At 51.9% G+C, this 19,325-nt stretch overlaps 1 protein-coding gene across 1 annotated transcript; it reads left to right on the forward strand.

Moving 5' to 3' along the window:
• The first annotated feature begins 2,936 nt into the window (after positions 1-2,936).
• LOC310832503 (nuclear envelope pore membrane protein POM 121-like) lies at positions 2,937-19,025 on the forward strand. The gene is made up of 13 exons (XM_083714360.1): positions 2,937-3,495; positions 6,499-6,714; positions 7,310-7,489; positions 8,394-8,474; positions 8,907-9,081; positions 10,290-10,402; positions 10,858-10,934; positions 11,500-11,624; positions 11,896-11,998; positions 12,274-12,447; positions 13,692-15,425; positions 16,206-16,328; positions 16,571-19,025. Exons 1-13 carry the CDS (start codon positions 3,032-3,034, stop codon positions 16,663-16,665), a joined length of 3,660 nt encoding a protein of 1,219 aa, XP_083570486.1. The 5' UTR covers positions 2,937-3,031; the 3' UTR covers positions 16,666-19,025.
• Positions 19,026-19,325: the final 300 nt, after the last annotated feature.

Below are 19,325 nucleotides of genomic sequence, written 5' to 3' on the forward strand. Positions count from 1 at the left end.
GCATATTGGTGACAGCCCAGCCCAAAGCTCCGGATAATCTGGGCAAGGGGGCGCATAAAGATGTTAAAAAGCATCGGGGAGAGAATTGCACCCTGCGGCACTCCACACACCAAGGAGTGGCGCGACGACATTTCCCTCCCTAGTGCCACCCTCTGTCCCTGACCAGAGATAAAAGAGCACAGCCAGTTACGGGCTATGCCCTGTATCCCCACGTCTGCAAGGCGGTGGTCCAGAAGATCATGATCGACCATGTCAAAGGCTGCTGACAAATCTAAAAGGATCACCAGTCCTGACCCACCTCGATCCAGTTGTCTACGGAGATCATCTGTTAGGGTAACCAGAGCCGTCTTGGTCCCAAAACCAGGACGGAAACCGGACTGAAATGGATCTAAAGCCGATGTTTCCTCCAGAAACCTACCAAGCTGTTCAGCAACCGCTCTCTCAATTACCTATAGCAGCCTTCCTCAACCCAGTGCCCTCCACCTTGGGGCGGATGAGAGTTGTAGTTCAAAATAATATGAGGTGCTGGGTTGGACTAAAGGCAGGGAGAGAGTAGCATGCTGACCATTCTCCTGCCTTTGGGGTCAGAATAACACAAAAATATGCATGTCTGACTTCTCATTCTGTGCTATTGTGGAAGGCTAGAATTTAACAATGGCCCCCTTAGGCCATGACACAGAGAGAAGGGTAATGGTTAGGGAGAACAGGGCCAGAGCTTTTGGAATGACTCAATATGAAGTATATAGAGCTGTTAGAAGCTGCATCGAGCTCAAGGTTAAGCATCAGATCCCAGCTTTCAACACCCTGATAACCCCTTGAGGCACTTCGTATCACCACATTCATTCCTGCACCTTTGTCCACACCATCGTTCATTGTTTGTTTTAAACATTTATACCCTGCTTTCTCCCTCCACAAGGGAGTTGCTCAAAGCAGCTTGCAGAGTGCCGGCTGGGTTGGGTCTCAGTGAAATTCACTCATTGGATCTTTTCTTCTAGCCCAGCCTTCTGGTACTTAATTTCTTATGAAAGTCCCAGCTGTCAAATGTAGAAGAGCTTCTGACACCCTTCAGGAGTTCTGTTCAGTAAACCCTGTTTTATAACGGCTCTTGGCCTTTTGTACAACAGTCCTCATTGGAGTGTCTCACCTGAGCAAATGAAAAATGCTGTTTTATTTCTGTAAGGCGCTGCTTAAGGAGCAAGGACCTGATTTCCCTACCCTGGGCAATTGTACTTAAAACCTTTGTTTTTACTTTGCTCTTCAGTGGAAAAGGCAACCAAAGTCCTTTGGGAGAGGACTGAAGCTCAATAGCAGACCATCCACTTTGCATGCAGAAGCTCCCAGTTTCAATTCCCAGCATTTTCCAAACTGCTGCCACTCAGCGAATACTAAGGTTGATGGATCTATGTCGTGACTTGATAGGAGATAGCTTCCTAAAGTGACATAAAAAGATAACTAATAATACAAGCCTCATGCTACAAGTCATAATCTAAAGCAGTGTTTCCCAACCTTGTGCCTCCAGATGTTTTTGGCCTACAACTCCCATCATCCCTAGCTAGCAAGACCAGTGGTCAGGGATGATGGGAGTTGTAGGCCAAAAACATCTGGAGGCACAAGGTTGGGAAACACTGATCTAAAAGACCTTAAAGGAAAAAGCAGGGGAAAAACAGGAAACTGGCGCTAATTCCTATTGGCTACAGAGTTCTCATTAGAACCAAGTGTGATGGAAACCACTGTGGAAGAAAAGGAGCTGAGAGTTGTTGGTCAGCTTGAACCGGTGCAGCATCTCTGCTTCCCATCTAGCCTCATTGGATTGTTGCACCCAGGTGATGGTTGATAATGGATGCCATGCCAGAGGGTGGTGATGGTTTACATACAGCCAAAGAAGTACCCCTTTTAAAAGGGTAAAAAATTAGATCTATTTTCAAGCTGTGTTTTGCTGTGTCTGGAGAGCTCCCCTTCACAGAACTAGTTTTTCCTGAAGAGGAAGGATAATCCTTAAACTGGTTTAAGGCTGCAATCCAATATACATGGTTACTGGGCCACATCAGAGTAGGCTGCTCTAACCAGAAGTGGAGAACGCATGTGGGGAGCTCAGGTGTTGTTGGACTCCTGCTCCCATCAACCTTTGACATTGGCAATGTTGGCTAGGGCTGATGGCAGTTGGGAGTCTTGTAGCAACATGCTAAAAGCGCCATGTTGGCTACTCATGGCTGAGATGCAGGACAGGTGATGAGTCTACCAGCACTGCCTTTCCCCTTTCCCCTCCTTGGATCTTAACCCAGGGCAGCTGATCAGAGGGTTTTAACTTACTTAGCCCTACTCCGAGTGGACCCACTGAAATGAATAACATAATCATTGGTGAATTTATTCCAACCGGCAGCCCACTGGGAGGGCTTGCTTGGCTGCAGCCCCAGAACCTCAAAGGGCCACCGCAGTCTACCTCCGTGAGGGGATTGTTGCCCCCGTGTGCGTTGTTTTTCTTACTGATACATGTTATTAATTTATTTATATTACTGTTTCTACTTTATTCTTATTTATTCGCGTAATTCGTGGTTTTTGTTTCCCCCTTTTTGTGACTGTAACCACTGTTGAACATCTCCTCAGCTCCTTCTCTGGCCAGACATTTTCTATGACCTGTTAGCCGAGCTCCTCTTCTCCTCATGGCCAATTCGGGGACACTTGCGAGGGAGGGAAACCATTTTGAATCCCCGCCTGCCCAGGGGTCAACCCAGGCTGGGGAGAGCGAGAGAGAGAGAGCGACTGAGATTCACCTCAGCGCTTCAGGTGCCCCGCCCCACTTTCCTTCCTTCCCGCCTTTCTTCCCTCCCCTCCGCCTCGCAGAAAGAGGCCTCTTGTTTTCTCCAGGCCACGCCCATTCCCTCCCTCCCCCTCCCCCGCGCCGACGAGCTCCACGGGCCACGCCCCCTTGCTCCTCGGGCGCGCGCGGGCGCGCGGTGCATGCCGGGCACGGGAAAGGGAAGAGCGCGAGTGGCTGAGGCGGCCGTGGCGGCTGCGGCGCGTCGGGGCCTCGATGTCTCGGGGCGGCGGCGCGTCGGGGCCCGGCTGGGGCTGGTGGCCTCCGTCGCGGCGGCGGAATCCTCGCGAGCGAGAGCAGCAGCAGCGGGGCCGGCGGCGAGGCGGAGGGTCGTCTGAGGGCGGCCGGGCTTGGGCCTTCCCCGCGGCCGCAGCGGCAGCGGCCGCGGCGTCGCTGTCGTTGCTGGTGCTGCTGCTGGGCCTGTCCGGGGCGGCGCTCTCGCTGGCCGTGGCGGCGGCGGCCGGGGGAGCCTGGGCGGCCGCCTCGTCCTCGGCGGGAGGCGGCGGCTTCGGGAAGGAGATGAAGGGGCCGCCGTCGCTGCCCCACCGCGCCTTTTCCCCCGCCTTGGCCAACGGGGGCCCTGCCATGGGGGGCGGATGCTGCTACGCCTCACCGGCCCCGGTCCTGCCCGAAAGGAAGCGGCGGCAGTTGCAACAGCAGCATCAAAGAGGGAGCTGCGGGTAAGAAGAGGGCGACGGGTAGTCCTCTTTCCACGCCCCCCACCCAAGAACGCTCGGAAGAAAGGAGTGCCCTTCTGCACTCTGCACATGTTTAGGGGGCAGAAGCTTGTCACACTCCTCTCGCCACAACTTCCATCCATGCTCGGGGGAAGAGAGGAGCGCTCTTTTGCACTCTGTACATGCGGGGTTGTGGTGAGGAAAGACGCCTGCTGCTTGTGCAGGGCCTCCAGCAGAGCACATGCCCATTTATTGGAGATGGGAAAGCAAACCGAAGAGAAGCTGACTCTGTCCATTATTCTTCCTGCTCCACTGGTTGTCTTCAGCTTGTCTAAGGAGCTCCTTCTTCATCTTTGGGCACGTGGATGTGCAAAATAAAGCTCCCTCAACCATCCACATGTTCGCCTCCCACACCTTGAAACCAGCCTTCCTTCCTTCTCCAACACACCCCCCTCTCACTTGCATGTGGGGCAAGGCACTCCTCCTGCCTGCTGTTGAGCTCCTGCCTAAAAGTGCAGTTTCTGTTCCCCAGGGTTTAGCGTTTTGTATTGAGGCAGCTTCTGTAGCTATGATGCTTCCAGGATAACTTTGGAAGAAGAGAGTGATTTTGCTAGAGGGGTCTCTGGGGGGCCCTTGGTAAAGGTCTTGTGGGGGACCAAGGGAGCTTAGGGCAGATCAGGACACTTGGTTTCAGGCAAGACCTTTCCCCCAGCATGGCCTGGAGGAGCATGTGGGCTGCAACCTCTCCTGCCCACCTCACTGCATTCCTCCCACTTCCGGTTGCTCTTTCTGCTCTGCATCATTTCCCACTCTTGGCCCTGGTTGCAATTAGTCACAATAACTTGCCTGGCCAGGCTTTTCATTTGACAGTGCACTGGAGTGTCATTCAGCTTTTGTCTTTTTACTCCCTTCTCATTAAATTATCTTAGTATCAGATCCTGGACTTCTTTATCCTTCCAAGTTCCCCATCTATTGCTGCTCTTCTTCTAAAGCTCCTGTCATGTTCCTCTTGGGGCTTCCAACACAGAAAAGCTCAGGTTTCCTTTCCCCTCCCTCCTGTTTCACTTTCATTCAAAGCCTTGGAACATTTAATCACCCTGCTGTGTGGTGCTAATCCAGGTGCTTTAGTTGAAAGCAGTGGGTGCTGAATCTCCTGAGGGAGCCCCATCACTGCCTAGAGACCAGCCAGGCTTTTTTCTCAAGGCTGAATGTGCCAGTTTGGGATCAACAGTTGTGCTTGCTGCCAGACTGTGTTGAGAGAGATTCTGTTGTTTGTTCTTTATCAGCTTTACCATCGTATTTTTAAAAGGGCAGGTTAGACACTTGGAGTGACGTTGGTTTCAGCCAGAATAGTTAGGTGTGTCAATGGTCTAAACAATAAAGAAAAAGACCCAACTCAGGCGTGTGTCCTTTTGCTGGCAGTAGCTTTCCTGTGAAAGGTAGGGCTGTGTCCCAGTGGTAGACAGAATCTCCAGGAAGGGCTGAGAGTGTCCCCTGCTGAAGACCCTGGAGAGCCTCTGCCAATCAATACAGACAGTACTAAGCTAGGTGGACCAGTTTGGTCCAAGCTCTATGTAGGACAGCTTCTTGTGTTCTAAAAGGCTAATTGGAGGCTTTTTTGTTTAGCAGCAAATAACACTACTAAGGTAGGGACTAGATAGATGTTTATCAAATTACACATGGCGTATAGGAAATGGTGAGATTATATGGATACTTCCTTCCACCATAAGACTGGAACCTTAGGTGGCTGATTACTTTGTCAGTAGACAAGAAAATGCTTCTTCCTATAGGCAGGATTAATCCATGGGGCTTGCTTACTGCAAGCTGTAGTGTTGGCCCCTGGCTTAGATGGCATGTTCAGAGGAGGAGGAGGGTTGTTGATGGCTGAATGGAACCGTCAGACTTCTTCAGGAGCAGCTTCCCTCTGAATCAGATGCTGGGAAGGGTTGCTGCCCCCTTCCCCCCCTGCTTGGGGGCTTCCCAGAGGACCAGGATGGCTAATGTGAGAGGCATCAGGATGCAGGGTGTGGTGGTTTTTGTAGCTGCAGTGTGATCTGCTTGTTTCCTCACAGAGGATTGGATTCTCAGCATCTTCATTCCAGTCCCTTGTGTGGAAGTGGCTTGTCCAAAACTTTCTGCATTGTGATGAGTTCAGAGATGGCAAGTCCAGGAAATGTGTGCTGTGATGAGAGAAATACCTTTTTGTTTTCTGCAGGAAATTGCCTTACATAAAGGCATCCCTGAAGTCATAGAAGACCTGAATGTTGATGTGCTTGCCTTGCATTAAGGAATTGAGGAAAGCATTCCAGCATATCCCTCTTCTGTCTTGAGAGGCTGCTGGGGCAGGACTTTTCCTTATGAAGTAGGTGGGGAGCCCATTTCGGCACCTCATTTCTTTGAAGATGAATCAGCCAACTTTAAACTGTTAGAGGAACCCCTCTCTCCTTCCACAAGCTCATGTGGGTGTTCAGTAGAATGCCATGCATTTGATGTGATGTATCTGAGCTTCACAACCTCCATGTGTGTTTGTTAGGTTAGGTGATCTTAACAGCTCAGCAGTGATTTTAACAATTAGATGGAGATTGTTTGATGTATATCTTTCAGATGAATAACAGAAGCCTTCCACACTTGAATCCAGCCACTGCTGCACTAGTGTTCAGGTTGGTGTAGTGAGGACAGTGTCTGCCAAGTATTTTGCCAGGGCAGTAAAGCAACCGGCAGTATAAACTGATGGATCATGTGTCTTGCTATTTGTGGCTGAGGTTATTGACACTCAGAGCACCATCATTGCTCAGGTTTTGAACATGTGTAGTTTCCCCCAGGTTCTTCTTACAAAGTGGATCGTGGTTGTGAAAAGAAACCCCTTGTAGTGGCCAAGAAGAGAACTTGCCTGTTCAGTTTGAGGGTTTCCTGTTCCAGCTGGTACTTTTTGAGGAAAGGCCAGCCGTTCTTTGAGCATCTTCTTTCCCTCTGTCTTGACTGACCTGTGTTCTTTTCTCTCTTCAGGGACCACCTCTCTGCATCACCTCATTTTATGCTGTCCCCTCGGCGGCGCTACCCCATCCAACAGGCCCAATACACCTCTCTGGGGACCCTGCCCTCAATCTGCTGGGATGGATATCGGCGTAAAAACAGGCTGTCTGTCCACAACTCCAGCCTGGCCCGGAGCCCTGTGACAGTGAAGATTGCTCGACCAGACAGCAGCCTCTGCCGTTCCCCACTGTAAGTCTCTGGCTAGGATCTGTCCTAAGCCAAGCAATTCTTTCATGGGTTTATTTTTTATTTTTTAATAATCAAAAGATTAACAAAAGCAACAAACAGTAAGCATAACAAAATGCAACAAGACAAAACAAAAAGCCCAAACACTTAAAAAAAAACCAGACTAAAACACAATTCCAATAAATGTTTAAAATGACCGGCTAGAGCTATGAGAAATTGGGAAGATCCCTTCTGGTGGATTTTGATTTTGTAAAATTGGGGTGTATACACAGCCTAAATCTCACTTGGCCCTGTTGCCTCATTAGGCCAGTCCTGATTGGTTGGTGTGAGCGGCCAACCCTCTCTTCCTCCTCTTCAGCTGATGGCCCTAGAATGACTTCTTAATCAGCATCAGCTTGCTGCCCTAGAAGAGCTTTGTGAGGTCATGAGCAAGCCCTCAGGCTGATGTGGAGAGAGACTCCTTGCAGCCATAACTCTTGCCAACAAGATCTCACTGGATGCAGGCGGGTGGGGACACCTTGCCTCCTGAGGGAGAGCATATTGTTGGGATGCGGAAGAGCTCCGATTCCTTATGACTACTGTTTCTTCCTATTAACAGGTTGGAGCAGCTGGCTTCCCCCGTGGCTTTCTCTGCAACGCCCAACAGTACCCTGGACCCATGCGCCAAAGAGACGGTCTTGAGCGCTCTGAGGGAGAGCCGAAAGAGGGCCGTGGAGGAGGAGGAGGAGGAGGGAGAGGAGGACCGGAATGTCCCAGGTGGCCAGGAGAGCAAGAGGAGGTAACAGCCAGCAGTGGCCTGTCTGGTTGCCAGCAGCATCCGTTAGGGCACAAAGGGGCTGAGATCCTGGGACTGAAGATGTCGGCCTCAGAACCACTGATGCTTAATCACTGAGAAAAGGCAGAAACAACCCAAGTTGTACCTTGCCCCTATCAAGGCTGGAGTGGGTTCTTGGTGACATAGTGAGCCTCAGGTTCCTACATGTTGTTGGAACTCTCTATATCCCCCAAGTCTCTTAAGTGAGTGAACTACACAGTTGTTTAAGGGACCTGTGCACAAGTGCTTGAGTGTTCAGGTGCTTGCAGGTGCTTTTCCTCCTCCCTGGGCCTCCAACTGGGCTTGTGGTTGCATGGGGGAGACAAATCCCAAGCCCGTATTGATATGTCATACAGGTTGACATTCTCAGCCTCATGCTCAGTTACGGTTTGGTTTGGTTTGGTTTGGTTTGGTTTGGTTTGGTTTGGTTTGGTTTGGTTTGGTTTGGTTTGGTTTGGTTTGGCTTTGCTTTGCTTCCAAACTGGACCATGGCACTGTTGCAATGTGGCTTTGTGGGGGTGAGGGTGAGAGGCTGCTGAGATGGACTTCAGTTTCAATTAGCTGAAAAATCTAAAAGAGCAAGACCCCTCTCTCAAAACCATTTGACTAATTTCTGAATAGCCCCCTTCAAAAAATGAATGAAATGGTAAACCACCAGCCCCTTGCATCACCTGCTAAGTTGCACCAAGATTTAAACAGGGGTCTTCCAAGCTTGTTGGCATCCGCCACTATGCCATCCCTCGCCTTGCCAGGCTGAGAGCTGAGTTGGCCTTGCTCAGTATCGTAATGAGCTGGATCCATGCTTGTGACAGCTAAGCTCTTACGTTTTCTGAAGACCTTGTTTTCCCTTTTCTCTCCCCCCTTCCAGGCGCCATGATAGCAGTGGGAGTGGACAGTCTGCCTTTGAGCCCTTGGTGGCCAACGGCGCCCCAGCATCTTTGGTCCCCAAGTAAGTACTGAGAGTTATGCCTGGAAAAAGGCTTCCTCCTAATGGCATTGACAAATAACGGAGGAGTGTAGGGGAGCAGTACTCGTTACACCAATCAAATTCAGAGGCCTGACCTCTATCCTCTCCCCTCCCCTCACCTGCATTGAAGTATTTTTAAAAAGAGAGAAACCACAATTGGATCTGCTTCATCATGTGTCCTTTGGCACTGAAATGCTGCTGTGCACATGGTTGCGCTAGGAGAGGCAGATTGAGGCCATTGTTCGTATGCGTGGAGAGAAGTTCGAGGTTTGGCAAATCTCTCCGTGCTCTTCTGGATATGAATTGTGGGGTGATTGCTGTAAAAGGCCATCTTCCCAGCAAGGCTTTGACAGAAGGAGAGCCCTGTCGAAGGTGGCTCACCGTGCTATTGCCATCTCTGCCTCTTGCCCCTAGGCCTGGCTCCCTGAAGCGCTGTCTCCTCCTGTCCCACTGCCTGGAAGAAGGCTCCTCCAAGAGGTCGCGTACCTCCTCCCTCAGCTCCATCAACAGCCTGTCTGTAGGGGGGATCCCTAGCTCCATCCGCAATGCCATCGCCAGCTCCTACAGTTCCACCCGGGGCCTCTCACAGGTACGTGCCGGTCCCTTGACTTCTTTTCCCCATGGTCAGGGAGGCTGGAGATATTTAGCATCACAAGTCATATTATGTTAACTGAGCGGCAATCCCTTTGTGTAAATTAATAAGAAAATCAGTAGTTCTAAATCCAGTGTTACAGTACTTATTTTTCAATGGTCTTCATCATCTTAAGTCTCAACTTCAACAGAAGTGTTTAAATTGTTTTTCTCATATTTAAAAAACCAAAAGTCTATACCTGAGAAGTTATGCTTAGCCTCCCCCACTGTTAGAGATTATACATTTTCAACTGGTATAATTCATGGCGTGTTGACTGCAACTGATGAGTCATAGTCTAAAACATCTGGAGCCCAGTTTGCAGAAGGCTGCCCTAGTTCTAGATAAAATTGAACATGGGGATGGCAAAGCCACACTGGACAACTGAGATGCCCCTGAGAGTTCCCACTTGTAGAAGGCCCAGCTGACAGCATGTAGCTTTAGTTAATCTTTGAAAGTTATCCCTGAAATGAAACGCCTTTAGGACATGGAACATGAAAGGCCTCTCAGAGTTCCAAAAATATTTTCATCTCCTAGGAACATTGTTGCTCCGTGTCCTGACTCCTTGCATCATCGTACTTCATCTTATTTTATCTTCTAATTCTCTGGGTTGGCCTGTTGGCTCTTCACCCAGCTACCTGGCGGACATGAAGCCAGTCTGGGTTTGGTCAGTGCTTGAATTGGAAGCCCCCATGAAAGCACTTTCATCTTGAATTATATGAGAGAACAGCAGGGTGTGAACATGCTTACAAAGTATGTTACTTCATCTGTTGGCTAATATAGAAGGCAAGATTTAGTAATTGCATTACTCTGATCTTGCTGTGACTTCTGCCGTGTTCCAGGATTTCGTTAATTTTATATCTGTTAAGACGGGGCATCTGTGGTGCCCTCCAGATGCTGTTAGACTGCAGCAGCCCATCCAGGCAGGACGACTAATGGTCAGGGTGATGGGGGTTCCAGTCAACAATGCCTCAAATGCTGCCATAGGTTCTCCATTCTTGGATTAAATCTGCTGGCTGGAGCTGATGGGCACTGTAGCCCAGCAACATCTGAAGGGCCTCAGGTTGGCTGAGGCTGTGCTAAGTGGTTTCACTAGAGCTCCAGCTAAGAGATGTGTGATGCTGCCATCTCACTCTGCCTCTGCTGTCCCCTTTGATTCCCTCCTCCAGGTGTGGAAGAGGAGCGGCCCAAGCACCTCTCCTCTCTCCAGCCCAGCATCCTCTCGTTCTCAGACACCTGAGAGGCCGAACAAAAAAGCAAGATACCCCAACGCCAGCCTCACGTGAGTGCACCTTCTCCCTGCCTGCTTGTGGCAGTGTGGGGCCAAGGCCGGGAAGGGCCAGGAGGCCAGCCGGGGGGGAGGGTTCAAGGACTCCCCCCCTTCCCCATGGTTCCCATCCAGCGCAACACCTCCCTTTCCTTTCACATTGCCACAGTTTTCCTATGTTGATGCGCCCTCTGGAAAAGAGTGCTGTTTCTGAGTGAAAGCATTAGAGGTCTTGTACAAGACCAACTTTGCCTTTGAATAGGCAAGGTCCCTCCTTTGGGTAGAAGGATTCTGTGAAATGGGAAAGCTGACTCCTTAATGTGGGTGTTTTGGGGCAGCACAAGGTACTTTTTATAGCAAGGGTCCTCCAAGGCATCCATTTCCTTAGCTACACCCCTTCACCTGCCAGAGTCTTGAGAGCAATGAGTCCTCAAGAGTCAGGTCTCACTGGCTTTCTCCTTTTGCTCCAGGGATGATGAGTCTCACCAGTCTATCAACTCCACACCTGTGAGGACAGACAAGGAGGCGCCAGCAGAGAAGAATGAGTGTGAGTAGGCAGGTGGAGGGGGGCAGGGATGCTTTGCTAATAAAACGGTGGACATACCTGGAGCAGGAACCAGATGTGGCATTGATACTGTTGTGATGATCTTAAAGGAAAAAACGAACAAATGCAAAACTCTTGGTGGGTGGAGCGGGCGAGTGGGCAGAATGTTTATCTCAATACAGGCTAGTTGGGAAGACTTTAGAATGGCCGGAGGCAGGGGATGTATCTTAACGTGTAGCAATCCAGATCTCCCTGGAGCTTCCACTATCCCTGGCCTTCAGCCACATTGGCTGTCAGGAGTGAGGGGAGTTGTCAGCAGCAATTTGGAGGGCTGGATGCTACACTTCTCAGCCACCCCATTTTAGAAGGTTTTTCCTCTCACTTCCCATGTTCACATTATGTCCACCTGGGATTTATTAGAAGCTTAAAGTGACAATATTTAGAAACATGCCACCAGTGCTGCAGAATCCCAAGCCTCCTTTGGCTGGTCAGGGCCTCATGCATAAAACCGTGGGCTTACCAACTCTGGCCTCTTCTTCTTACCAACTCTGGCCTCTTCTTCTTGCAGCAGCAGAGATGCCCCTGCGGAGCAGGCACAGCTCACCAGTGTCGCCACCTTCATCAGGCAGCACTGGTAAGCGCAAGCGGAAGATCCAGTTGCTCTCCACTCGGCGGGAAGATAATTTCACCATGGTACGCTCCTTCTGTTCCTTTTTCTGGACTTAGTTGGCCTTGAGGACAAGCTTGGAGTGAGAGAGAATGAGTGCCAAGCTCTTGACTCACTGCCTTTTGCCTTGACTGAGTCAAAGGTTGCTGACCGCTTTGACTGCCCCTGGTGTAAACAAGGCTGAGCCAGGTAGACTGTCTTGGTGTCAGGCTGCTGCCTCTGCTGCCCCTTGGAGGGCTTTCCCTCCTTCCTCTGGGGGCCCACTGGACTGCCATGTCCCTCCTCTTCTCTCCACAGCCTCTTCCGCCTCAGCTGGGCTATTCTGTCACTTCTGCTGACCTGGATGCAGAAAAGAAGGCTGCTCTGCAGTGGTTCAACAGAGTCCTGGAGGACAAGACTGGTAGGAGCACCCCCTCCCCTCTGTGTATGAACTGCCTCAAGTTTAGGGAGGGGAGGGCATTGGAATAAGGGGCTTGCAGAGTAAAATAAAACAGAAAGGTCCCTTTAGTGGCTCTCAGGAATAGCAGGTCTATCAATTGGCTTTGTACATTTGGTTGCCTCCTTGGTTGTTGTGTTTGGGTGCCCCTGGGTTTATTCTGCATTTATATCCTGCTTAATATATTTTTTTTAAAGCCCCAAGCAGTCTGCTCCTTAAATTCTGGTCCTCCCCAACAGATTCCACTCCCAGACTCTCAGTTCCGATGACCTCACCACCCAGCACCCTGTCTTTTGGGACAGTACCTAACAAGTCCACCGCTGTGTCGCTGGCTGTCACAGCTGCCAGCACCAACCCCCTCCTGGAGAGCCTGAAGAAGATGCAAGATAGGCAGAGCTCCTCAGGGCAAGCTGGTGAGTGGTTTGGGGAGGCCTTGGGGGATGATAGTAGCTTGGCTATGATGTGATTGAGGGTGCAGCTCTTCCCAAGGGCATCCTGCCTTCCTCCTGCATAAACCTAGCCATGCTGGTTTGGAAAGGGGTGTGTGAGGGAGGGAGGGAGATTCCAGAGGGGTTTTTATCTTGTGGAGGGCACCTGATGACCCTGGGGGCTAAAGCATCCAAGATACCTGGTTTCTTTAAGGCATCATACCATTAAAAGCTGATCAATTACAGTTTCTCAAGGGGGCACAAAAAATAGCTTGGGTGACACTTCCTTTCAAGGAGTTGGAATTTCGTACCTTGGGAGCTTCTCTAATTTGGAGTGCCTTCTTGCAGGAGAACCTCTTCCAGGGTTGCCAGCCTGATGTTGATTTCTACCACCTACCCCAGCCAACCACAGCCAGTCACTAGGCATGATGGGAGCTGTAGTCCAACCACGTGGGGAGAGGGCGCCTACTTGGCTGCCCCTGCTCTACGTGTGTGTGCTCTATAAGGCATCTTTCCCTTTCTGAGATTGCAGTTCCTATCCGCCACAGCCAGCAGTGCTGTATAATGTTGGGACTGGAGGAAGCTGAACAGTGTTAGCCCACAGCTGGTGGGAGTTTCAGTCGCAGGTGGCTGTTCTTAACGTGGTCTGTGGAATCCCCGCTCCTATGTGCGATAGACTTGCTTGTAGCTTCATGAAGAGTTTTCCTTGAGGAATGTCCAATCTTGTTAAGATCAGGGTGACCTTAAGTCTCAGGTCAAAACTAGCTGGTTACTCTAAGCCACTTTCCAGGGATTAATGGACAAAGTTAACTACATCAGAGGAGGTGAGGAGAGAGAGGTTGGCACAGTATTCTGGAATTCCTGACATGTTTCTTGAGGGCACAGACTTCCCTCCCCCACAATTTGCTTCTTTGCCGTGTGCAGATGTTAGTTTCTGTCAAGACAGATAATTTACTGTAAGTCTCGGCCCTCTTCAACCTCCCTGTATGTAATCACAGCTGGGGTGGCTGAAGGAGAATATACAAGTTGCAGGATTTAACATTTGACACTGCATCTTAAAGGCAAGCTGAAGACTGTGATATCTGATGAAGGAGGAGGCTGGGTGGGCATTGAGAGAAAATAGTGGTTGTCTGATGCAAAACAGAGAACCGTTGTTAATGAGCTTTCCCTGTTGAGCAGCATTTCCTCTCTGGTATAGTGACAATGCTCTTCCTCCCCTGCTATTCCAGGTCCTGGCTCTGCTGCAGAGACCCCTCCACTGTCAGCTCCTTCTCCTTCCCTGGATTTGGGCTCTTCCATGCCCATGAGCTCCCCTGAGGTGACCAAGGCCCCACTGTTGTCACTCGGTGTGCCAGCGCCCCTGGCTACTACAGCACTGTCTTCTTCCTCCAGTGCTGCCCAGCCTGCCAGCAGCACCTGCAGCCCAATGGCTGCCTCCTCTTCTGAGCTGGGCCAGACTCCAGCACGGCCTGCCTCTGCCCCGAAGCCCAGCACCCTCTTTGGGATTCTTACTAGCCCTCCTGCAGCCCCTGTGTCAACAACAACGACTGCCTCTCCTGCACCTGAGGCAGCACCCATGTTCAAGCCCGTCTTTGGCAGCCTAGTGAAGAGCGAGGGGCTGGGTTTCTCCATGAGTAGCACCACCACGACTGGGCCTGCCCCACCTACTGGGACTCTGCCCTCCTCCTTGGCTGCTCCTCCTGTCACTTCCAGCAGCACTTTCAAGCCCGTATTTGGGGCTCCGCCCCCACCAGCCACCTCAGCTCTTCCTGCAACAGTGGCAGCTGCCTCGCCTTTCACCTTCCAGCCGGCGCCCGTGCCCACCCTGCCCGCCAGCAACTCCACCACCACAGCCACACCTGGGTTCCCCATTCCCCTGGAGGCCACTGTGACCACCACTGCAGCAGCTCTGCTCTCCACCACAGCCAACTCCACAGCAGTCTCCTCAAGCAAGGCAGTCTTTGGCTTTGGGCCCTCCATGCCGGCCTCCACAGCTGCACCTAGCAGCACCTCTGCCACCGCACCAGCATCATCCCAGCATCCCTCGCTCTTTGGGGCCCCATCCACTAGCGGCACTGCTCCCCTTTTCCAATTTGGCAAGCAGGTTGCCCCCACAGGTCCCACTCTCAGCCCCTTGGTGAGCTCTGCCTTCAGCCAGGCACCCTCCTGCAACACAGAGGCGGCTCCCAGCAACACCACTACCACCACGGCAGGCTTCAGCCTCTTCGGCAACAGCAGCGCCACAACGGCCCCTTCAGCCACAACACAGCCTCCCCTGATGTTTGGGTCCGGTGCCTCTGCATTCACAGGGGGCTTTGGCACGGCTTCCAAGCCACCGCCTCCATACCCAACGGACACCAGCCAGCTGGCTTTGGACACAACAGTTGCCGAGAGTCAGCAGGCAGCCACCAAGCCATCTGCAGGGCCTGTGAGCTTTGAATCTCATTTCAGCTTTTCCCAGCCAGCGGCCCAACCAGCTTTTGGCAGCCCCTCACAGACACCCTTCAGTGGGACTGGGCCCCTACCATCCTTTGGCGCAAAAAGCACCACCCAGCCAGCGTTTGGAGCCACCACCTCTGTCTTCTCCTTTGGGACGGCCACGACCTCAGCCACGTCGGGCTTTGGGTCCAACACTCAGACCACGAGCAGCAACAGCAGTGCAGGAGGCCCGGTGTTTGGGAGCTCAGCTCCCACTCCCTTCAGCTTTGGGGCAGCCAACCAGGGCCCTGGAGCAGTCAATGCCTTTGGCATGGGTGCAGCTGCTGCTGCTGGCACTGCAGGTCCCGGAGCGGCTCCCGTGAGCTTTAGCTTTGGCAGTGGACAGATTGGGGCAGCAGGGGCAGCGGCAGCGGCAACACCCTTTGGATCTTCTTTGGCACAAAACCCTCTGGGGGCCCAGAGCCAGAGCTCTGGTTTCGCTTTCAACATCCCTGGCACGCAAGAGAGCAAGCCAGCCTTTGGAGGTGAGTCGTTCCCCAACCTGGGATGGACACACATACCTGGGTCCTGGGCAAGGGAGGTGGAGGGCAGGGTGAGTCTGCTGCAGCCATGCCCCTAGCTCCTTTCTCTCCAGGGTTGGCCGCCTTTAAAAAACAGGTTGTAAATACGACTGCATTTGCTCGCTGTCACCATTCTTCACCCTCTTCTCTTTGCAAAGCCTGAGAATTTGTGAGACAGTGTCAGGCACAATCTGTTAAACGTAGGGGAAGGGAGGAGAGAACCGCTTTCCCTGCCACATGGATGTTCTGTGTACACTCACTCCCCTGAATCCAGGTCTTACATCCATGCTCCTCCCTCCCTCCTTATTTCCATCCCTTTTCCTCCACTCCTAGTTTAAAGTTTTAGATCTTCCCAAAGCCTGGATTTTGACAGCAGAATAAATCATGCAAAGTCTCTGGGTGTTCACAGATGCCGAGGTTTTTATGCTTTGCTGGACTCGCTCTGCCTTCCTGCTGGGCTTTGGAGCATGAAGCTTCAGTCCTCCATGTCAGTGACAGACTGAGGCATGTTGAGAGAGGAGGGGGACATTTCTCCCTTGGCTGGGAGACAGGCGGGTCCAGACTGACCTGCCTCATTCTGTCCAATTGGCCTTGCATAGGAGGGCAAAGGCAGAGAAGGACTGGCTCTTTTATTCCCAGTCCCATGCAGTAAAGCGCAGAGACTAGCATCTTGGCTTTGTTTCCCCTTGGATGCATGTCCCTACTCTGGTGGGCCTCTCATTTCACCACCTTTTGGTCTTCTAGGAGCTCCACCACCCACATTTGGGCAGAGCTCGCCGGCACCAGGAGCGGGCACAGTGGGGGGCAGCACCCTTTCCTTTGGATCATCCATCACCCCCACCTTTGGAAGTACCGGACCTCCTTTTGGTAAGAGTCTGGGAAGATGAGCAGAGTTTTATGGGGCAGGATTTCTGTCTGCTTCCTTGCTCCCATGAACGTGAGGGGGCTGGGTGAATGGGGGGGCTGTGGGATACCCCAACATACATTTCCCCCTCATCCAGCTGGCCCTACATGGCAGAAGGGGCTGTTGCTGTGAGCCCTCTGACTTCGGTCTACGTAGCCGAGACTGATATAGGGGCTTCTTGTTGCTTCTCTGTCTTTCCCTGCAGGACCCCCAGCCCCCACCTTCTCCATTGGGGCAGGATCCAAGACTGGCTCCCGCCAGCGGCTACAAGCCCGGAGGCAGCACACCCGAAAGAAGTAGCCAAGAGAGACTTCCTGGCTGGGCTCCAGCTCCCAGCCAACCTGCTGTCGGGCCTAGACTGGCCTGGGCACAGCACCTGCCCAACGGAGGCTGCTGCTTCTACAGCTCACCCTCAGCAGGACTGACTGGCCTAGGGGCCACGTTGTCTGTGACGTCCACAGGAAGTTACCCAGAGCAATTTTTACCCCCTCAAACGGGACAGGAGAAACCAAGCCCTTTTTACTTGAACAGTCCATGACTGAGTCTGGATTAAATTTTGTACATATCGGCTACTTTCCCTTTCCCCATGTGAGCAGCCCCCTGTGGATCCCTCCTCCCTCCCATCCACCTTCTTGCCTTACCTCAACCTGCTCCCTTTTTTGGCTGCCAAGGGATGGCAGTGAGCCAGGAGGAGGTCAGCAGCAGTGTGCCAGTTTCCACCTGGAGCCCCCTCCCCTCTTCCTGGAGTCAAGTGGCAGAAGGTTCTCCTGATCCAGGGCACCAAGGGCTTGGGGTCCTTTTCCGATGATGCTGTGGCCCACGCCACCTTCAGAGCCCCTTTGCAGCTGGCAAAACCACCTTGCCGAGGCTCCATGGTTGCAGTCACTGTGCTGGGGGCCCTTCGCTGAAACACTAATCACTGTTCCTCCATGGCTGGGACCCCCTCTGCAGTCAGGGAGATGCTGGGGTGGGAGTGAAGAGGTAGCTCCCCACCTCACCCCCTTGCTGCTGCTGCTTCACTTGAGCCCCTGCCCTCTTCCATCTCCCCCCCCCCCCTCATCCGTCTGTCTATTCTGCTCACAGAATGTGTTCTTTCTTTCCCTTTCCTTTTTTTTTTTCTCAATTGCTCTGTGAATCGAGTTTGGAGGAAGAATTTAATTGTATGTGTGGCGGCATGTTGGTAATGCCGGACTTGCTGTAAACATTTCTTTTGGGGGGTGGCTGTCTTGTCTCCAAGGGAGACGAACCCCGCCGAATTGGGTGTGGACGGTGGTGGTAGCAGCATCGCTGCTGCATGGCTACGTGTGCTGAGTGGAGCCAAGCACTCGGGAGTTTTCAGACTGGGAGGCTGGCAGTGCTAAGCAGGGGGCGGCTCTGTGTGTGTCATCTGGGAGGAGGAGAGGGAGGTGAAGCAAGGCTGCTCTCCCTAGCAGGGCTGCACACCTCCAGCGCCTTTGACTCCCTGCACTGGATTTTGGTGGGAGAGAAGAGGCTCTAATGTGGGAGGGCTCTGCAGTCTGCCAGGGTTGCCATGGCACAACGCCGGCTGCCCTACTACACAGCACTGCTTGCAAAAGGCTCCAGCAAGCAAAAGAGCACCCCCTCCTCTTCTAAGGAGCTCCCTTCATTTTGGGAAAGAACATCCCAGCTCCTCTCCCCCCCCCCACCTCCCTCTTGAAGCGCGAAAGTGCAGTGTCTGCCAGCTTTTTTCATACAGTGGAGACAACGGTGTGAGAGTGTGTGCGTGAGCCTGCCTAATTCTAAATTTAAGGAAAAAAATATTTAAACATTTTTTAACAAAATGAAACTTTATTTTTGTATTTAAGCTAAATTGCCTTTGAATTCCTTCAAGCTTGGTTCATAGAAGTGTGTGAAAGTGCAAAGCTGTTCATTAGGAAATTAGCTGGGGTGGGGAGCTCTGAGGAGCGGGAGGCGGCTGGGCTGCAACAGTCTCAGGCTGGGAGCCCCTCGCCTGCCTCCTTCCCCCCCCCCATCCCATTCCATATTCTTGTTTTATAATGTGGATGTGGCTTTGTCTGTCCTGTAATGCTTGAGAGCTCTTGCACATTTAGAAGGTGCCTGGCATGGGGGGTGAGTGTTCTGTCTGGGCTATTGGAGAGGCAGTAGCCAAAAGCTTCCATCCAGCCCCTGGATGCGGGGTGGGGGAGGTTTCTAAAAGAACGAGGCTTCCACAGATCACTGCCTTGTGGATAAATGATATTGGCATGCTGGTAGTAAGCAGAGCAGTGCCTTGCTATGGGAATGGTGCTGTCTTTAAGAACCCCCTTTGTATCCCTCCCCAAAAGAAACCCAATTTTGTGAAGGTGGAGACAACAGGTGCTTCCTGAGCTCGGGCTGCCTCTCTCCCTTTACCTCAGTCACGTCTCTGCCCAGCCAGGTAGCTGAGCTTGCTAAGGGAAACAGCTTGGGACCCTCCCCGCCACCCCAGGCTGCATCCTTTCCATTGATTGCGTGCAGAGTGCCAGCGTCAACTGTGTGAGTGGGATGACGTCTGTGAGGATGGGGAGAATGATTGACTTTTTTTAAAAAAAGAAAATGTCGCAATGAAGACTTGGATCATTCCTGTTGAGGGTTTTAGCGTGAATGTGCAATTTCTTTTCCTTGCTTATGTTGATTTAAAATAAAACAAAACTGCTTGAGATGGAGAGTGTCTTTCTGTTTTAGCGGGAGGTATTTCCCAAAGGCAGCAGCAGCCAACTCACCCCTGGGTTTTCCTGAATGATGGAGGAGGTCTGCCCACTTCAGATGGATCGGCATAGCACAAAATTATTTCCTTATTTATACTCCAGCAAAGGCAACACACATGTCATTCCCAAGCAGGTAATAGGCCACTGACCTTGCTTAGCTTCAGTGACGTTGGGTCTGTACCTGCAGACTGCACGTTCTGGGCAGACAGAAGTGGCAAAGACCAGTAGTTTCAAGACAGCTCCTTCCCAGAG

Source organism: Podarcis gaigeae, assembly GCF_964106915.1.
Source record: "Podarcis gaigeae genome assembly, chromosome: 15".
Lineage (NCBI taxonomy): Eukaryota > Metazoa > Chordata > Lepidosauria > Squamata > Lacertidae > Podarcis > Podarcis gaigeae.

Bases quoted from the DNA above. Each gene is read 5' to 3' on its own strand.
- LOC310832503 (XM_083714360.1), top strand. From the start codon at position 3,032: ATGTCTCGGGGCGGCGGCGCGTCGGGGCCCGGCTGGGGCTGGTGGCCT. The intron at 12,448-13,691 runs GTGAGTGGTTTG...CTGCTATTCCAG, and splicing joins GAGCTCCTCAGGGCAAGCTG to GTCCTGGCTCTGCTGCAGAG. The intron at 15,426-16,205 runs GTGAGTCGTTCC...TTGGTCTTCTAG, and splicing joins GAGCAAGCCAGCCTTTGGAG to GAGCTCCACCACCCACATTT.